This window comes from Delphinapterus leucas, chromosome 14, assembly GCF_059928025.1.
Source record: "Delphinapterus leucas isolate spDelLeu-1000000601 "Yukka" chromosome 14, BTC_Dleu_Yukka2, whole genome shotgun sequence".
Taxonomy (NCBI): domain Eukaryota; kingdom Metazoa; phylum Chordata; class Mammalia; order Artiodactyla; family Monodontidae; genus Delphinapterus; species Delphinapterus leucas.
In genome coordinates, this window is record NC_143142.1 from 63,165,467 (window position 1) to 63,186,913 (window position 21,447).

A 21,447-nucleotide genomic window follows, 5' to 3' on the forward strand; every position below is an offset into this window, starting at 1 on the left:
TAGCAACTGATGAGGGACTGAAAACCTAGCAGGCAAGGGAAATTAGACTCTCTAGGTGATAACAGCTGAGGCCAACACCATCATGATAAATATGGAATGCACTGTAGGGTCTACAGTTTTCTACATAATACCTAATCCACTTCTAGTTTCACAAATATTATTCTATAATTAAAGCATGTTTTAAGGCCTTGGTACCTGATGACAAGACTTTAGATACAAGAACCAAACAAGTACTTCCACCATCACAGTTATTAAAACTCTGATTGAAGTGTCTGTGCATTATCCATATGCCGATTCCTATTTGCCTCTCTTATTGCCTGCCTTTAAGCATTCTCATTATCGATTCTACCAAAATGTGAGGGGAAGAAGTAGAAAGAGCAGATACCCAAGATTTCCAATTTCCTCCTTACCAGCAGCCATGAGTATTGAGTAATTGGTTAAAGTTTGTTAAAGGAAGAAAATAAAATCAATGGCTACAGTTAAGAGTTGGAGTTTTATGTGTTCTTTTTATTATCTCCATCTACCACTGGCTAAGATATTCAATATTAGCCAAGATATTTCCATTCCCTTCAAAAACCTATCTACTTTGGGTATTTTCATGTATACAAACATGTTGCAAGTTTAGTCTTACATCAAATAACAAAGATTTCTTCCAGACCAGAGATTGTGCTTATAAATGTCAACTCCAGCTCACTACTGCACAACTAGAAACTTTCTTCAAATAAAGTAAAAAATCTGAATAAAAAATTGTTTTGCAGTACTTCAGCTAACTCAGAAATATAAATACACTGATTATAGAATGTATTTGTCATTGTTTTTCGTAGCCCAGTTTCTGAATACCATTTTCATAATTAGGGAATCCACTAGTTCATAAGGCTTAGTGAGGAGCAGAGCTCACCCTCTCCTGAGAGGGTGAAAACACCAGACACTTATTTTCCAGCCTCTGCAGCTACGGGTACTGGCCTGAGACAGAGGTTCTGCCAATCAAAAGCACCCCCCCACCCCGCCCCGGGCTTTAAACTGGGAGCTAGGAACATAAAGCAGCAGGGAGAACCTCACTGGAAATTCTGAGGCAGCAGTGCTAGGTGGAACTTCCAATCTCCAGTGCTACTGGGGTGAACAGGCAAGCTGCAGAGGTCAGTGTTCAGCAGGGACACTGAGGGCGCCGGATCAGCTCTGCATGAGATGTCACACGCCGCTCCTCAGCGCACAGCCCCCGAGGCTAACCTCCAGCTCCCCTGGGCAGTTAGTTCTGTGGGCTACAGGCTTTTTTCTTTTTGTCATGGACATGTAAAAAATATTAAAAAGTAGAAAGACTAGCTCATAATGAGCCCTGACGTACCCATCACCCAGCTTTAGCAGTCATCAACGTTTTGCCAATCTTATTTACCATTCTCTACATATTTTAAAGTCTTTTAAGTATATTCCAGTATCATCTCACCCTTTCATATTTCAGTATGTATCGCTAACTGATAAAGACCTAAAAAAAAACCCACCTTAACATTATTACACCAACAAAGTTAAAATAATTCTTTAATATCACTCAATACCTAGTCCACATTTGAATCTCCCCAAATGTCTCAAAATGTCTTTTTACATCTGATATGTAATTGGCACCCAACAAGGTCTATATATTGTATTTGATTGTTATCATTTACATCTCATTCTATAGCAACATTCCTCTCCACTTACTGGAGCAACTAGATCATTAATCTTGGAAAAGGTCTCACATTCTGGATTTGGCTGATTGCTTGTGATATTATTTAATTTATTCCTTTACTCTTATTATTTCCTTTAAACCAGTAATTGAATCTAGAGGCTTCATAAGTTCACATTCAATTACTAGGCAAGAGTACTTATAGGCAATGCTATGAATTTCCAATTATATCACATCACGAAGCACAAGAGTTCTGCGTGTTCTACTTCCAGTCATGTTAAGACTGATCAATAGGTTCAAGTGGTGTCAGCCTGATTCCTCCATTTTGAAGTTCCCCATCAACTCTTCACTTAATGTGTTTAAAATCTATTGATATTGTTGCCTATTTTACTAGGGTTTGTTTTGTTTTGTTTTTTTTAACATCTTTATTGGCGTATAATTGCTTTACAATGGTGTGTTAGTTTCTGCTTTATAACAAAGTGAATCAGTCATACATATACATATATCCCCATATCTCTTCCCTCTTGCGTCTCCTTCCCTCCCTCCCACCTCCCTATCCCACCCCTCTAGGTGGTCACAAACCACCGAGCTGATCTCCCTGTGCTATGCAGCTGCTTCCCACTAGCTATCTATTTTACGTTTGGTACTGTATATATGTCCATGCCACTCTCCCACTTTGTCACTAGGGTTTGCCAAATGGTGATTTTCTAATTCTGCCATTCCTTTTGCATTTGCTAGCTATAAGTCTTCTATAAAGAACTTACCCTCATCAAATGTTTAGTTACTATAAGTTAAAATAGGAAAGGCAGGATAAATGCTTGTTTCGCTTATCCATTTTCAGAATGAGTTACTGCCCTAACAACTTCCCATAGTGACCAATGAGTTTTGTGGGATGAATATCATTTTGAACTTTTTATACGTATGATGCATTGCAATCTATTGCAATCAGTATTCTTTTTGATGCTCAAACTATCCCTTCAAATTGGCTTCAGTGTCCTTTAGGCATGACCTTACTAGTTTTCGATAGTTTCCTTGCTAACAATTAGTTATCCCAGACTCATACAACGCCTGCCCAGATCTGGAATCACCCATTTCTCCAAGGAACTAAAGTGGGAAACCATAGTAGACACCAGTCTGACCACTGGGCTTCACTGCTTATATGCCTTTTTAGAAGATGTAGATAATATGTACTTTTTGAGAGAATAAGGGAGATGATAATATTTTTAATTCAAAATTAATACATACCTCATCTGATTTTTATGTTTCTATCTCTTTTCACTTACACTTAAAATCTGGAGTACTAACAATACTAGCGTAACTACTACTTTATCATATAATACATCTATAAGTACAAAATAACACTAATACTAGTGAATGCAGTTTTAGATTTCTTTGCAGTTCTTTTATCCTTAGAATGGATCCCCCCATGAATGAACTGTCAAAATACTGAATTTTAAAGTCATCTGAAGTAATTCTTTTCTCTGAGTGGTTATGTCACCAACTTTATATAGAGTTCATTTGTTTCAATCTGTTTTTGGTTTTCAGGGATTGGTTTGTTTTTAACTTTTTAATTGTCTTTTAAATATGTAAAATATTCACATGGCTCCAAAGTCAAAACTAGATAATAACGTACTTTTAGAGAAATCACCTCTCCTCTTCCCACCCTCCCCCTTTAGATAACCATTTTTACTAGTTTTTCATTTATCATCCTTCAGCTTCCTTCCACAAATATAAGACAAATACGTTTATATCTATTTTCCTCTCATTTTCTTACACAGATAAAAGCGTGTAAGGTTTTCTATAACATAATTTTTTCACTTAATATATCCTATGAAGATCACTCTTATCAGGATATAGAATTCGCCATTACTTATCTTTCAGCTACAAAGCATTCCATTTTGTGGACATTTCATAGTTTTAATCAGTCTCTTCCAATGAACATTTGGGCTGTTTCCAATCTTTTGTTATTACAAATAAGGTCATAATGAACAACTTACCTTATTCGTATGTCCTTGCACATTTTTGTTACTGCATCTTGGAGGTAGATTCCTACAAGAGGCAGTACTGCTTCACATGCAATTTTGAGAGCTACTGCCAAATTCCTCTCTGCAGGAGTTGTGCCATCTTATATCCTGTCAGCAGTCAGATCTTTTTTTTTTTGGTATGTGGGCCTCTCACTGTTGTGGCCTCTCCTGTTGCAGAGCACAGGCTCCGGACGCGCAGGCTCAGTGGCCATGGCTCACGGGCCCAGCCGCTCTGCGGCATGTGGGATCTTCCCAGACCGGGACACGAACCCATGTCCCCTGCATCGGCAGGCGGACTCTCAACCACTGCGCCACCAGGGAAGCCCTAGTCAGATCTTTTAATAAATTTACTTTCTATTTAATTCACCCAAAGTTGGTTTCTGTTTTTTGCAAATTCTGATTGATATACAGTTATATTTCCTGATAGTATAAGTTCTGAGGTTCTGCCTAACTATATATCCATGCTGAAGTTCTCTAATCATTATTTGTAAAGCTATCACATGGTTTTATAATGATGTATTTATACCCACTTTTTCTATATTGTGTATTTCACTCTGAGTATCACCTACAAAAAGCAGTGTTGCAAAGCTTCATAACACAAGGATATTTTTCCAGTTTGTTAATTTTTCCAAAGAGAAAAGTTTTATTTTCTCTTGATTGAAAATATTTCATGGTCATTGCAAAAACTTCAATCCATACAGAATGAAATCTATTTTTAAACAAGTTGACCTTGGTTTATCTCATATAATCAAACTAATACCGTGGCTCCAAGAATGACGATTATAATACTCAAAGAAATCTTAACCTGTGTTTTTTCAAACTGTGGGCCATGATCCATTAGTAGATTGTGAAACTAATCTGGAGGACTCTAAGCAGTATCAAAATCACACAGTTAAGTAAGCCAAATGGAAAATAGAGTACATCTCACAAGTAAGAGTACTGTTTAACATGTACAAATACACATACATACATCCTGGATTTCTATGTAATGTGTTTCACTTATTTTGGAGTGCAGTCAAAACAGGTTTGAGAAACACCAATTTAGATTCAAACTACTGATGACAGAGGAAATCTGACTAAATACTTCTAAACATCCAGTTTTAAGAATGATTTATAAGCAGATATGAAGAACCAATTTTTAAATCTTTCCAAATTTCTCTTACCTTTAAAATCGGGTAGGGCCCGATCATCAACCAGCAGCATGGGTCGGACTTGTTTCTGCTCTACCAAGTTTCTGGCTGCAGTCAGAGAAGTGAATATTTCATCTTCAGAGATATCAAACTGCAATTTTTTCAATCTTTCCAAGAGGTCTTTCTTGCTCTCTTTGGTTGTATTGGTCACAAACCTAACCATTACAGAAGTAGCACGTAACCTGGAAAAGTAAAATTCAGGTGTCAATAGGCAACTTTTACATTCCAGCTCCATAAAACCTAATTTGGTAGCACTTGCCAAAGGTCAGAAAATTAAGAGTAAGTCACTGAGTAAGTGTTTTTATGGCCAGTAGGTTTTATAATCTATTAAAAATTGCTTACAGATTATCCACACCCTGTGGACTGCTTCATCTCCAAAGGCTGTAAAGTCTACCCTTTCAAGGGCCTTCTACACTTTAACTGAATTTTACTACAGGGTTTTAGTAAAGAAGTAAAAAACAAAAATAAAACAAAAAAACTCAACACTTAGTAACCACCATACTCACAGAATATGAGAGGTGAAAGTTATCTTAGAGATTATCTACTAGTGTAACCTTCTGAAGATGAGAAAACTCAGGCCTAGAGGATTAATGACTGGGCTCAGCTGTACACAGCTGGGCAGCAGTAGGCCTGTGACAAGAACTCCAGCCTACGTCCTAGACAGGGTCTGACCCCCTATACTAAAAGAACAGAGGACATCTCAAGAGTTCTTCCTTCCTCTTAGCCAATTAGACACTGGCTAAGCCCTAATGTGCTACTAAGTTTACAAACAGAAACTACTTGGAGAAAGAAACATTCCATTTTTACAGACTGGAATGTGTTTTCCCTTTGAACTACTTTTGATTCCATAATCTGCTTTTGGAACCTAAACTGGCAATCAGGTATCAGAGAAAGAATTCATGATAATCCAGCTTTCTTTCAAAACAAAAATTATTTTCTTGGTCCCACAGTGCTTTAACCTAAAAATAATTTACCTACAATTTAAATTTTTATATTAATACCCTGTTGCTTTTTATCTTATACCTGCCCCAAACAGACACAAGGCATAAAGCACTATCCATAATTTAAAATAAGCAAGCAAATAAAACAGAAAAGAGATTTTTAAGAATTCACTCAAAGAGCATTCATAAATTTATATGATTAAATAGTTCATTATAATCATGATTACCTCTATAATATCTGTATGGTAGCTTTTCTGAAAAACACATTAAATTTGGTAGTTTATCTCTCAAAAGAAATTGAATACTTCAACGTAACTATTATCTTAAAAATGAACAAGTCTAAGTACTGAAATGATCATATCATTTTTAACGAGCATTTTAAAAACCTTTTCTTTTTGCTAGTCCCTCAACTTCCCTTAGTCTGTTTGTTTCTATAGAAACCAAAACTGGCAGTGACAGTATAGCAATCTCTCTGGGATGGAAACCTGCCAGTGTCAGTGAGAGAACAATCTGTAGGCTCCTGCCCCTCCAGAATGGCAGGCTCATAGTTTACAGAGGTACTTAGAGATGTCATTCATTGTTCACCAGAAATAAGATTTTTCTTTCCATCCAGAGCAGAAAGCTCATCTTTGAAGCAGTAAAAGCTCTTGTCCAACAGTAAAAGCTCTTGTCCAACAGGAGAGGAGACTGACCGACAGACATCCTTTTCCCTAGAAAGTCTGAGAGAGACCATGGCAAGGAGTCAAGAGAAAGTGCCCGTCTCCAACTGATTTACTTCAGGCTTTAAACATATTGTTGTCCACCTGTAAAATGAATGTCATGACTGCTGGCTAAGTCAACAGCTTCCAAATGACACCTACCAGATCTAAAATCTCTTCACACTCACTGAAGCCCCAAATGGAGAGTAAGCTCCTTGAGAGAGTGCCAAGTCAGTGTTGATCTCTTGCCATAATACCTGGCACTGTGATACTAGTCACCGGATTTCCTGAACAACAGCATACTATGTGAATATTGTAAGGTTTGAAAATGACAAAGCACCACATGCTATTGTTGATTTTGAAAACTCTAAATTATTTGAAGATGAGATGCTTAATAACATTACTAGTTCTGTTGTACTGAGGAGTACTTTTTTGAGGAACAAACATTCACATTCAGTTCACTTTACCAAGCTTTCATTATGTATTTTGTATCTAGACTTGTGGTGATGCATCAGAAATGTAAGACAATCTCTAACATTCAAAAGCATTAAGTTTAGTTAATGGAAATAATTCTAAAATTTCAAGTTCCTTAATTAAGCTTTCTTTGAGCAGCTGCACACTCAGTGTTAGATCTTAGATGAAGAAGAGTGCGCGGAACTATGGCTTTGTATATGTGTGTGTTTCGTTTTGTGATTCCAGGATTCATTTGTGATTTTTCCAATGCTACTTATTCCACATTTCAGAGTCTCGAGTTTTCATTCCCAAATTTACACTACCGACTTAGAAAAAGATACACATAAAGAACAAAAAGACTAAATCAAAAGGCCAAACCTAACAAAAGGCTTAGAGAACAATGTCTGGAAGATTATTACAATGCATACATCTTCTAGCTAAGCCCAAGGCAGTTCCTGTATATATGGTAAACTGGTGAAATGCCACCTTAAGGCCATCCATTCAGCTAATGATCTGCCTTGGTAAAACGGCACCTACAAACATATTTGTCAGCTGAACGTGGAGGATAGCTTGCCTTTGAAGAGCTTCCTGTGCGCCTGGCACAGCTGTATCTTCAATGTGAAGTGTGCCACTGAGATCCACCAAAACAGCTTTTAATGCACGGCATGCTGCCATCTTTCATTCCCTAAGAGAGAGCAAATGAAACTAAAAATACAGTTTAGGAAACAATGGACAATTAAAAACTGGTAAGTCTTCAAAATATCATTCACATCTAGACAGATACTTAGTGTTAAGCTGCCTCCCTTTTAGAAAAAAAGTTTTTTAAAAATCAAAAATCCAAATTTGATCCATAAAACTTTTATAATGGTTAGGGTTTTTTTTTTCAGTCTTAAAACCACAGGAAGGAAAAATGGTAAAAAAAAAAAAAAAAAAAAGGTTACTATTTACTTCAGGTTTCTTAAAATAACTCTTCGTGGAACAATTCATGCATTTATTTTTATTTTTTTAAATAGACAACCAGATTTATTTATTTATTTTTCGCGGTACGCGGGCCTCTCACTGTTGTGGCCTCTCCCGTTGCGGAACACAGGTTCCGGACGCGCAGGCTCAGCGGCCATGGCTCACGGGCCCAGCCGCTCCGCGGCATGTGGGATCCTCCCGGACTGGGACACGAACCTGTGTCCCCTGCATCGGCAGGCGGACTCTCAACCACTGCGCCACCAGGGAAGCCCCATGCATTTATTTTTACATATGAGAAAATGTACTCTGAAGAATGGGTGGATGGAAGGAAGCCCTAAATCACTGGCAAAATCTTTTCCCTCTTTGGTTATATACAATGAAATGTTCTAATCGCCCATCTCCACTGTTATATCCTGAAGCAGCATATATGGCCAAAGAGCTACCAGTATTTATACTGGTCAGTGAGGAGGAAATTTCAAGTTACAAAGCAACTTTAGTCAGGAGATGTTTTCCTTACCTTACAATGTCTGACTTTCCTTTTGCATATTTTCCCTTTAAAATATGTTTATTATGAGTTATATCATATATACAGTGGAGTATAAGGTATATCTGTGGTTTAAAGATAATAAGGGAGGGGGTAAGAATAGTGTGGAAGCTAAAGAGAATAGGATGGGACTTCATTTTTAGTTTTTTTTAACTTATTCTTTTTTCCATTTAAAAAATTTTTAGAATAAAGTATTTCAGACATACAAAAGGTATCAAGGATAATACAACCCCCTTTACCCATCATTCAGCTTCAAAAATAAAACATCATTGAAGGAGTTAGAGCACTGTGTGTACCCTCTCTGATCTGATTCCACTTCTCCCCCTCCCCAAGGTTACTACTTTCCTGATTTTGATGTGCTGAAAGCTTTGTATTACTGTTCTTCTACAGACACTTCATGACTTGCTTTACCACTCCACACTGTTTGTGAGATGTAGCCATGTTAACACATGTAGATATAGGTCATTCATTTTTCACTGCTGTGTGGTATTCCATTGTGTGAAAACACAATTTAACTTTTCTGTTCTCCTGATCATGAAGACTTAGGTAGTTTTGCACATTTTATTATAGTGAAGAGCACCTCTATGAACATCCTTCTGCATGTCTCCTGGTGGCCGTGTGTGTGAACATTTCTCTGGGGTCTTCCTCAGTCTGAGGGCATGTGCTAATCTTCACCCTTACAGGATGTTGCCACGTTGCCCCATTCATTGTATCTTCATAGGGCAAATGCGTACTAAGCACTTACTATGTCAAGCCCTGATGTGAGAGCAGAGCTGGAAAAGCCATCTTCTTTAAAGTGAGAAGCAGAAAGAAAAGGGGGAAAGAACCAGGGGAGATACAAGTAGTCAATGAACAAGAATTTGTGGAGAATTCTACCAGAAGAATTCTCAGGTGGTTTACGACATCCATGGGACGCACGGTGGATGGAGGGGAAGACCTCTCTCTCCTAACTAGCTCCCTCTGAGATGTCATTGTGAGAGCTCAGGACTGGCAGTCACCAGGCCCAGGTGTTGGTCTTGGTTCTGCCTCAAATTCACTGTGTGACCTTGGTCTAGTGCCTTCTCTGGTTTTAAGTTTCTCTTCAATATGTGGGGCAGGGAGGCAAGATGAGGCCTCAATCTTTTTTTGTTTGTGTTTTTGGCCGCGAGGCATCTTAGCTTCCCAACCAGGGATTGAACCTGCATCCCTGCATTAGAAGGCGAAGTCTTAACCAGTGGACCACCAGGGAAATCCTGAATCCTCAAACTTTACTGCCTGCAGTTGGGCAATCTGGGATGAAAGAATCAGTGTATCACATACCACTACCCCCCCCACCCCGATTTTCTCTTCTTCAACATCGGCCTGCTAGTCCCTGCTGGGTCCATCTCCCAAAGCTGCCAGTAGTTTCCAGACTGCCCAGTGTTACCCTTTTAAATGTTGCTCTCCCGTAGGTGTAGTCCTGTCAGGAGGCAGAGGGATAGCAAAGATGACCCCTGAATTCCCTCTCAGCTTCTAGCTTTTAGCTCCTTTGCTTCTCTCATTTTCCAGACCCCGCTCCTACTCCAAGTCAGCTATCTCTGCACACAAGGTATAAATACAAAAAATAAACCCAGCCTAAACCCAGAACTGTAGCCAATTGCTGGCAAGTGCTAGCTGCTGATCAGCATGCATAGAGGACTTGTCACCGGGCATACTGGAGAGAACTGCATTTTCCCACAGGGCCAGCTGTCAGCATGGTCCAGACTGGGGAGGGATACAGAGGGAGGAAGGCATAGAGACGGTGCTCCGGCTGGATCCAGGCCTGCTCTGTTCCTTATATGTGCTCCCCAAATCTGAGCGGGGTTTCCCTTCAGTGAGCTAGAACTTGGGTCCTAAGTGAGGGAGATGCAGCAGGTGGGGGAAGCAGAGCCAGGTGGTGAGGGTGAGGTAGGTCCAGGGTCCAGGATTAGCTGAGTAACCCTGGGCAAGAGCATTCATCATCCTAAGCCTCCATTTCTTCGTCTGTACGAGAGGAAGAATACTTGTAAAGACCCTGCGGGGATGTGAGGGCTCGCTGAGTTAAGGAGAATGCCTGGCAGTGATAAGCACATAGTAGGAACATAAAGGATGTGCCCTCTTCCTTCCCACTCATCACTGTGTAACAAGTACCTCCCTCCACCTGCCCACCTACCCCACCCCATGCATAGCCTGGGGTCACAGACCAGGAAAAGTAAAAAGCAAGAGAAGCGACTGGGAGGAATTCATAAAGAAAGAAGGGAAATAAGAACAGCTCATATTTATTGGACGCTGTAGGTGTTCTGCACGTGCTAAACACTCTGTAGTCTTTACTACATCATTGAAACTTCTCAGCAATCCTACATAGGAGGAAATTGAGACACTGAGAAGTTACTAACTTGCCCAAGCTTAGTTTTGACTTTGAACCATGTTAATGGTTTATAATATTCAAACTTAAACAAAACCAGCCCTAAAATGGAATACAAACACAAACTAATCTAAGACAACTTCTGCAGAGTGCTGACTCTAGCCCTGCCATAGGATATATGCAAAGGACAAAAGAAGTGCAAGGAAATCTTGAACTTTACTTAGTAGGTTTGTTGTTGGTAATGGTATGAGTTCCAAAATAATTCTGTGCATGTTATAGGACTGAGCAAATCAGTATAAATATACTGCTGATGTTTAAAAAAATTAGGGTTCTTAAATGGAAGAAAAGAGCTATAAACATGGAATGGGAGGACAGGAAGAAGCCTGTGTTGGTTTGGAATCAGAGGTGTCATTATGAATTTGCAATTTAAATACACATATATTTCTTAGCACCGCCCACCAAAACGAACAAGAAGCAACAAGACTCCAATAGCTATGAGCGCAGCTAAAGTGCACTAAACAAAACCTGGACTGGGTCAGCCAAAATACAAGGTGAGCCAACATAGTGTTTTACCAGGTCACAGGTGGACAAAAGGACACATGAACCAGGGGTTCCAACTAGCCAAATCTGGGGCACCAAAAAGAAAAAATAACAGAAATGCATAACACATGATAAAACCGTTTGATGAAAAATTGTTGGGGAATAGTACAGTTGACCCTTGAACAATGCAGGGGTTAATTCATGCATAACTTAGAGTCCACACTCCACATCCAGGGTTCGTCTGCATCCTTGGATCCAACCAACCAGCAACTGTGTAGCACCATAGTGTCTACTACTGAAAAATATCCAAGTATAAGTGGACCCATGCAGTTCAAACCCACATTATTCAAGGGTCAACTGTTTAATCACTCAGGCTCAAATAATCACCCACAAATTAAGATTCTCCACTAACTACAAAGGAGAAAAGATACTTTTACAGTGGAGAAAACAGCCAGGTACCCCCTTAACCAAATGATCAAAGTAACACCATTAATAATGCGAGAAACTGACATTATGTGCTTCCTGAGATAGACCATTGTAGTCGTCCTGTCTTTGTAGAATTTCTGCCAAAAATGTTTAACACAAATCAATCATGAGGGAAACATGAGACAATTCCAAATTGTATAAAACAACTAGCTTGAACTTTTCAAAAATATCAATGTCATAAAAGACAAAGAAGGGGCTTGGGAATTGTTTTAAATTAAAGGAATGTGAAAAGACATGACAAATAAGTGCAATGCATGAGAGAAACACAAAACAAATATAGCAAAATATTAACAATTAGTGAATTTGGGTGAAAGGTATATGGTTTTCATTGCAATATTTTTACAAATTTTCAACTCTTGGAGGAAAACAAATTTTATAAAGATCTCTCTTAAAAATGGGTTGAAGGCAAAAGAAAGACGTTTTCATACCTGATAATAATAGTAATATAAAAAATGAAACTTGTGTGCTTAGCCAGTCCCTAGTTTAAGATTAGAACACTGCCAACACTGCTGAGGGTCCTATATGAGCCCCTTCAATTACATTCCTGTCCCACCTCCCAGAAGTAATTAACATAATGAACTCTGTGATAATCATTTTCTTGCTTTTCTTTATATTTTTACCTGTCACACAGCTTTAATGTCTTTTAACTTTATAAGAATGAAGTCATAATCTTGCAACTTTCATGTTCTGCTCAACATTGTATTTCTGAGATTCATCCATGCTGATGACTGTTATTTTCCATCAAAACAAACACCAAAACCCCCCTTTTGGGATTCTGACTAGAACTGCACTGAATCTATAAAGCAATATTGGGAGACTGAGATCATTACTATATTGAGCCATGGAACTTCTTTAAGTTGATAAAAGAGTATCTACAAAAAGCCTATATATAGCCAACATTAGATTTATCAGTAATATACTGATATTTATCAGTGTGTAACTTATACTTTATACTATGATATCACTTTTCAGTAATATACTGAAAGCACTGAGATAGGGAATAACACAAGGATGTTACTTTCACCACTTCTATTTAACATTACAAATGATACCTTAGCTAGTGCAGTAAGGCAAGAAAAAGAAGGTACAAGGATTGGAAAGAAGACACAAAACTATCGTTATTCACAGATGATTTGACTGTATGTACAAAAAATTCAAGAATCTAAAACAGATTAACAAAGTAAAAAAGTATAGCAATTAAAAAAAATCACTATGTCACAAACAAATAATTAGAAAACTAATTTTAAAAAAGATATCACTTATAGTAGCATACAGTTACCAGGAAAGTCTAACAAAAGAAGTCAACACTTTTATGGCAAAATTATAAAACTATAATGAAAGACACATAGAAGACAAATATATAGATAGATCTATTAATGGACCCAATACTACAAAGATATCAGTTTTCCCTTTTAATGATCAACAGATTCAAAGCAATTCCAATCAATATCCCAAAAAGGGTTTTGTGGAACTTGATAAGCTGATTCTAAAACTTACACACCAGTGCAAATAGCCAAGACACTTCAGCCAAGATTGAAGAGAAAGAAAATGGGAGCCTTGCTTTCCCTAATATCCAGACAATTAATCAGGTCTTGTAATTAACTAAGATGTTATGGTATTAGCACATAAAGAGACAAAGTCAATGGAACAGAATAGGGAACCCAAAAAAGGACCCCCCCACCCCCTACCCCAACCAGTGTGTGGAAACTCGATATATGACAGAGATAGTGTTTGAGACCAGTGAAGAAAGAAAAATGGTGTTGAACAACTGACTATCCATAGGAGAAAAAAATGGAATTGGACTCCCATATCATACCTCATACACATTTTTTCCCCAGGAAGATTAAACAACCATATGTTTAAGGCAAAACTGTAAAACTTTTAGATAGGAAAGTATCTTCATGATTTGAGGGTAGGAATGGCTTTCTTATGATATAAAAAGCATAAAGGAATAAAGGAAAAGACAGATATTTCAAAAGTACTGTAAAGAGAGAAAGAGTAGAAATATACAGAGTGAAAAACAAATCTGCAACACATGTGAGAAAGGATCAGAATCCAGGAAATATAAACTGTAAATATTAAGAAAAAGACAAACAACCCAATAGAAAAATGGCACAGGATCTCAATATATCCTTTAAAAAGGAACAAATTTGAAACAAATGAATAACCATCAACATATCCTTTACAAAAGAGCACATAAACAAATGAAGATGTTCAAAACTCACTGGTAATCAAGGATATGTAAATTTAAAGCAGAATGAAATCACTACAACAAAAAAGACTGGCAAAATTTAAAAGTCAGAAAATATCAAAGGTTTTCAAAAGCAACTCCCTAGCCTCTTGAATAAGTGGTGCTGGGAAAGCTGGATAGCTACATGGAAAAGAATGAAATTAGAACGTTCCCTAACACCATACACAAAAATAAACTCAAAATGGATTAGAGACCTAAATGTAAGGGCAGACACTGTAAAACTCTTAGAAGAAAACATAGGCAGAACACTCCATGACATCAATCACAGCAAGATCCTTTTTGATCCACCTCCTAGAGAAATGGAAATAAAAACAAACAAATTGGACCTAATGAAACTTAAAAGCTTCTGCACAGCAAAGGAAACCATAAACAAGACGAAAAGACAACCCTCAGAATGGGAGAATATTTTTGCAAATGAAGCAACTGACAAAGGCTTAATCTCCAAATATATAAGCAGCTCCTGCAGCTCAATATCAAAAAAACAAACAACTCAATCCAAAAATGGGCAGAAGACCTAAACAGACATTTCTCCAAAGAAGATATACAGACTGCCAACAAACACATGAAAGAATGCTCAACATCACTAATCATTAGAGAAATGCAAATCAAAACTACAATGAGGTATCACCTCACACCGGTCAGAATGGCCATCATCAAAAAATCTACAAACAATAAATGCTGGAGAGGGTGTGTAGAAAAGGGAACCCTCTTGCACTGCTGGTGGGAATGTAAATTGATACATCCACTATGGAGAACAGTATGGAGGTTCCTTAAAAAACTAAAAATAGAACTGCCATATGACCCAGCAATCCCACTACTGGGCATATACCCTGAGAAAACCATAATTCAAAAAGAGTCACGTACCACAATATTCATTGCAGCTCTATATACAATAGCCAGGAAGCAGCCTAAGTGTCCATCGACAGATGAACGGATAAAGCAGATGTGGCACATATATACAATGGAATATTACTCAGCCATAAAAGAAACGAAATTGAGTTATTTGTAGTGAGGTGGATGGACCTAGAGTCTGTCATACAGAGTGAAGTAAGTCAGAAAGAGAAAAATAAATACCGTATGCTAACACATATATATGGAATCTAAAAAAGAAAAAATGGTTCTGGGGCTTCCCTGGTGGCACAGTGGTTAAGAATCCACCTGCTACTGCAGGGGACATGGGTTCAAGCCCTGGTCCGGGAAGATCCCACATGCCGTGGAGGAACTAAGCCCGTGCGCCACAACTACCGAGCCGTCGCTTTGGAGCCCACGAGCCACAACTACTGAGCCCACGCACCTAGAGCCTGCACTCTGCAACTAGAAGCCACCACAATAAGAAGCCCGAGCACCGCAATGAGGAGTAGCCCCCGCTCGCCACAACTAGAGAAAGCCCCCATGCAGCAACGAAGACCCAATGCAGCCAAAAATAAATAAATAAAAATTAAAAAAAAAAAAAAGGTTCTGAAGAACCTAGGGACAGGACAGGAATAAAGACACAGACGTAGAGAATGGACTTGAGGATACGGGGAAGGGGAAGCTGGGACGAAGTGAGAGAATGGCATGGACATATATACACTACCAAATGTAAAACAGATAGCTAGTGGGAAGCAGCCCCATAGCACAGGGAGGTCAGCTCTCTGCTTTGTGATCACCTAGAGGGGTGGGATAGGGAGGGTGGGAAGGAGACGCAAGAGGGAGGGGATGTGGGGATATATGTATACGTATCGCTGATTCACTTTGTTATACAGCAGAAACTAATACAACATTGTAAAGCAATTATACTCCAATAAAGATGTTAAAAAAAAAAAAGGCAACTCCCTTATACTGCTAGTGAGACAATAAAACAGTACAATCATTTTGGAAACTGGTTTGGAATCACTATGCTCTATAACCCAGCAGTTCCACTCCCAGGTATTATATCCTCGAGAGAGTCTTTCACACTCTACCATTAAACACAAACAAAAATGTCCAAAGCAGCACTGTTTGTAAAAGCCAGAACTGGAAACAATACAAATGTCTATCAACAGAAGAATGGACAAATAAATTGTGGTATACTCATACACAGAATGTGAAAGGCAGTGGAAATGAATGAACTACAGTTACATCATCCTAGGTAATGTTCTTCTACAGAGTGAAAGAATCAAGTCACAAAAGACTACATACCGTATGGTTCCATATTATAGCACACATAGGTGATAAAACTGGAAAGAGAAGCAAGGGAATGATTAACACAAGAGGATAGGGATTCCTCCAGGCGATGGGGAGGAGATACAAACCAGGAGGAGCACAAGGATGCCTCTAAAGTCTTCTTGACCTAGACAGTGCGTGCACAGGTGTTTTTTATCATAATTATTTAAAACTTACATATGTTTTGCATAATCTTGTGTAGATTACATATTTCACAATAAAAATTAGTCTTGTTATGTTTTAGTCAGTCATTTCTCATATATTTAATTTTATAAAAAACTAAATTAGTCCAATCATTATACATCAGTATAACCCTCATCAAGTATTTTGATTTTAAAATAACTCCCTGGTTCTGTTTGCCTTTTATAATGAATCTGCTGGGGGATGGGGGGAGAGTGCAGAGAAAAAAAAAAAGATATTAAGAGCTCTGGTTAATCAAGATTCCACTGCAAAATCTTTTCTTTTATAACAGTCCTCATATGTTATTCGATTTCTGATCTTTACTATGACCTTGAAATGGAGGATTACATCAACAATAGCATCAACTATTACCTGCCTGAGAGGGGAAACAGTTTGTTACTCAAAAGACTAGACTTTTGCTAGCGACTCTATTTGTATGTGTGACAAAGGATTCTTTAATTTAAAATACATTGCACCACAAAAGGTAAGGCTATGCAAAATGTAGACAAAGCATTCTCTTTTTACATACAGAAGAACCTAAAACTTCTTCTCTCAAACCCCAAGTTTTATTAGAGGCACCTAATATTCAATAAAAAAATGTTAACTCCGTTCGGAATTCCCTAGCGGTCCAGTTGTTGGGACTCGGTGCTTTCACTGCTGGGACCTGGGTTCGATCCCTGGTCCGGGAACTAAGATCCCGAAAGCCGTGCGGCCCAGCCACAAAAAAAAAAGTTAACTCCAAAGATGATTAAAGAATAAAATATAAACAAGACTAGAAAAACAACAAAAGAATTGTACTGTTCAAAAAAATAAAAAACTGTCCAACCAGAACCACTAAACGGTCATAAAAATATTGATAATTCTAATCTTTATTGAAGGGTCCACATAGACTTAATGTTACCAAAGCGCTTTCATCAGTTCCATAGAACATACCTTTTAAACTCTAAAATGCTCTTATAGAGCTTATCTGAGAGTGACTGAGGCCTATAAGAACATAACTGAGGTGTACCACTCAAACTTCAAAATACACTTCTTCAGTTAGCTCCACTACAGGCCTCTATCACTTCTGCCATGATCTCTTTTCTTGTCTAAATTTTTACAATACTTGTTACCGGAACTACAAGTCAGTACTTGATAAACTGTAATTGTAAACTATTAGTATCACCCCAGAAAACTGAAAAGGCTTCAAAGCTGGTCCATGTTTGTTTATATTGAGTCCACGTCCCACCATCTCACATGGCTTGAACAAGTTATGTGGGATATACTTTAGAAAGTCATAAACAATTGATATTGGTACATATTCAATGCAAAGAACAAAAGTAAATTCTCTCTCATCCCAAAAGGAACTCTTCAAGATACTTCAGAGGACATCTCCCCTTGAATATTCCAGGGGCATCTCAATCCAAGTCCTTGTTACCCTCTAAGCTGCTCTTCATCCTGCAACCCTTATTGAGCGAATGGCAGCACCATCAATGTAGATGTACCCACGACTCTCCCAAGCCTTCTTCCCAACCAGTCAAGGGCCAAATCAAATCATGTCAGTGCTACCTCCTGTACAGTCCTGAATCCACTCACTTCTCTTCACTGTTACTAAAACTATCTTAGTTTTGAAATCATCATCTCTCATCTAGCCTATTTCAACAACTTCCTAAATGTCCTCTCTGCTTCGACTCTTCTCCCTATTTCTAGCTCCAAATCCATTTTTTGAAATGCAACAGTGCAGGGGTTAAGTACAAGAACTAAGGAGTTGTACATGCCTGGATTTGTACTCACTAGCTGTGTGCACGTGGGCAATTTTCTTAACATCTCAGCCTGAGTTTCTTCATTTCTAAAGTAGAAAGAATAACACCTCTAATGGTTGATTGGAAGATTAAAGGAAGTAATACATATATTGTGAACAGTGTTCCACAAATAGAAAGGCTGGGTTATAGGTCATATATGCGTATTGGGGGTGGGTGTGTGTGTGCTGGCAGGGGGGACATGATGGATGTGTCAAGGGCTACAAAAATCACAGGATAAATATGATACAGTCCTAAAGCATTAGTATAATTTGAGGATATGGGAAAACATTTTATACCAAAATAAGGATATACTGTGGCCTATCATTAAGAACGTACATAAATATTTAAAACAGATTTCAATATAAATTTTCTCCTGGGAGGCTGGGGCTCTTCTCAATATGTCTCTGGACATATTTATACTCACCCCCTGGAGAGTACAAATTCTTTTTTCTTCCCCATATGCTTCCAGTGAAAAAGTCGGGAACCACACTGCATGCACTCCCTCAACAAATGCTATTATGCAGTCACTCCCCACTGCGCCCAGGATAAAATATGAACAATGTACACTGGTGTCCAGAGCCCTGGTTTACCTCTCCAACTCGTTTGTGTCTACTCCTGCACCAAAGTTCAATGGCACTGCAGTCGCCCACCAGTCCTATACGTTACCTCCCTCATCGCTGGACTTTTGTCTGAAACCTTTTTGCTCCCTGAATTCTACCACCCCTGTCGCCTACATCCTCCCTTCCCTGACCAATTCCTTCAGTCCCTGGGTCTCAGACAAATATCACTTCCTGTTTTTCCTGAGTCCAACTCCTTTTCTCCCAAGGCTGGGCCAGGACCCCCCAGCGTGCTCCATTAGTACACTCCTCACTCTGTTCCATCCGTGGAGCCTGTGAGTCAAAGGGCTGTTGCCTTTCCCCCTGTACTACTACTGATCGCTCAATAAAGAGTTTTTAATTAGCGAAACGCATGGATCCCGGCCTCCATAACTGGAAGGATTCCACGAACGACGCTCTTTCAGCACTAACTCAACTGCAATCCCCTCCTTCTCCCGGGTGGGAAAGGGCCTCAAGACTGGTCACGCACCCTCCCTCACCGCAAGTTCCAGCTCCTGGCAAACGCCAGACTGACCCGAAGGGACGCCGGCTTCGAAATACAGCTCAGGGGCACGTTAGGGGGAAGGACTAACACCCCACAGCCACCATCCGCCCCGCGCACGCGAGACCTGGCGGAAGTGCGGCTCGCCCCGCGCCGCGCACGCGTGGTGGCGCCGCGCCGAAGGCCGCGAGGGGTGGGCAATCCTCAAAGAGCGAGCGGCCGGTTGGTCCGGGCCCCAGGAGGGTGGTGGCCTAGAAACCCAACCGGTATGTCCCCAGCCAGCTCACAAAGAAATGTAGCCTCCAGACAGGCGGGCGCTCGCCTGTCCCAGTGCGGCTCCTCACCGGGCTCCGCACGCCGTCCTCAGCAAAGGCAAACGCCCCGCTAGCAGAGAAGCCAGCAGAGAAGCTCCGCTCCGCAGTATCCTTGGCGGGGAAAAAGGCGCCGGGGCGGCTGCCTGAGGACGCCGGAAACTGGCCCAAGGGCCGTGCCGGAAGTCCCGCCTCTCCGCACATGTCTCCGCCCCATCCGTCCAGGGCTACTTTCCGGTTTCGAAGACCAACTACGGGGTCTAGTACTGCACCTTCCTCACCGTGTAACAGAACGGTAAGTTATTATCGAGACCTGCTCCCTTAAGGGCGGGGCCTACTGGGCCTGGTTGCAGCAGGAAAAACAAAAACTTTTGCCTTTGCTCAGTAGCAGTTTCTCATTCCACTGCAGTGTTGTCAAACCAAGTATTATTACCTTTCTTTGCCGCCACCCTTGCGCACTCCACCACTTCTGTTTTCCAGTCCTCACAACAGGGCAAAAAGAGGTATTGGGGCAAGGAACGGTGACTTTATTTGGAAAGCCAGCCGACTGAGAAGGTGGCAGACTGGTGTCCCAAAGACCCGTCTGAGTTGGAATTCAAGACTTATTTTACACTGAAAGGAGGGTGGTGTGGCTGGTTGTTGCAGACTTCTTGGTGCCAGCCAGACCCCAGAGGGGATGTGATAATCCTTTGTTCTTTTAGCTGTCCACTTAAGTCAGGTCGCCATATTCCTGTCAACCTTCAAGAAGACAGATGTTATCCTCTGTTCTGCAAGTTTTTATCTTTACAGGAATAAAAAGTATGACACCTTTAAAGCAGCGGTCTCCAACCTTTTTGGCACTAGGGACCCAGTTTCCTGGAAGACAGTTTTTCCACCGACAGGGTGGCGGGGGACTGGTTCAGGCGGTAGTGCACGCGATGGGGAGAGGCACATGAAGCTTCGCTCGTTCGCCCGGCGCTCAGCTCCTGCTGTGCAGCCCGCTCCCTGACAGGCCAAGGACCAGGACCCCTGCTTTAAAGGATGAGCCTGGGAGGCAGAGCCTTGAGAATGGGCTCTATTTCAGGCTATGGGCAACATTCCTTTACAAAGGTGCAGAGTCACCATAACTAAGAACAGACAACAGAGCACACAGATTAAAGGAACAGATCCAATATGGAGTCAGGTTTGTTCTCCCTTACACGTCTCACCCATTCTCGAGGGCTATCTCAGAAGTCATCTCCTTGATACTTCCCTTGCAACACCCAATCTCTGAAGTCATTTCCTGCTTTCCTACTTGAACAGCATCTGGCACTTATTGCTGTCTTTTATTAACCACTACCACTAGCAGCAGTGTCCCTCTTTTCTTGCATCAGCTATTCCAAAACTTTACGCTGTCAAGTTTCCTACCCTGACGGACAGCTACCACAGGTCTTGCCTGTTATCCCTAGGGGAGCAATGTCTTGGGATACATAGAACCACCTCCCTCACTGCTCCCTTCCCACACCCATGTTGGGAGTCTCCACTTGTCTCCCTTTGATCCAAATAAATTAAACCCCTTGAGTGCAGAGACGGTCATCCTATGCACTCTATATGAAAATGACTAAATGAAAAGCTTTCAGGAGCAGTCTGACATAATAGAATACAGGCTCTAGTTTACACCTATGGAACCCCTTGACAAAACTGCTGATCTGCCCTTGACTGGGGACTCATTTGCCAACATCCCCTCTGCCCACTGCTGCAGTCAGCCATGTTGTAAGCTATAACACTTCCTGTTCCCTGGACTAGGGACCCTTTGCTTTTCCTCCTCACTGGGTCTGGAGGTTGTTTTC

The 21,447-nt window shown here is 40.2% G+C and overlaps 1 protein-coding gene across 2 annotated transcripts in view; it reads right to left on the reverse strand.

Annotated features, from left to right (window-relative positions):
• The window catches only part of HDHD2 (haloacid dehalogenase like hydrolase domain containing 2), a 38,474-nt gene extending 18,643 nt beyond the window's left edge, over positions 1–19,831 (reverse strand). The window contains exons 1-3 of one of the 2 annotated variants that reach the window (XM_089895147.1): positions 19,673–19,831; positions 7,538–7,648; positions 4,845–5,053 (exon numbers count right to left, since the gene is read on the reverse strand). In XM_089895147.1, the coding sequence (XP_089751273.1) occupies positions 4,845–5,053; positions 7,538–7,638 (310 nt within the window). In that variant the 5' untranslated portion in view covers positions 7,639–7,648; positions 19,673–19,831. The remainder of the gene's footprint in view (positions 1–4,844; positions 5,054–7,537; positions 7,649–19,672) is intronic. The other variant, XM_022561799.3, reaches the window with a different exon arrangement.
• Between the last annotated feature and the right edge of the window lie 1,616 nt (positions 19,832–21,447).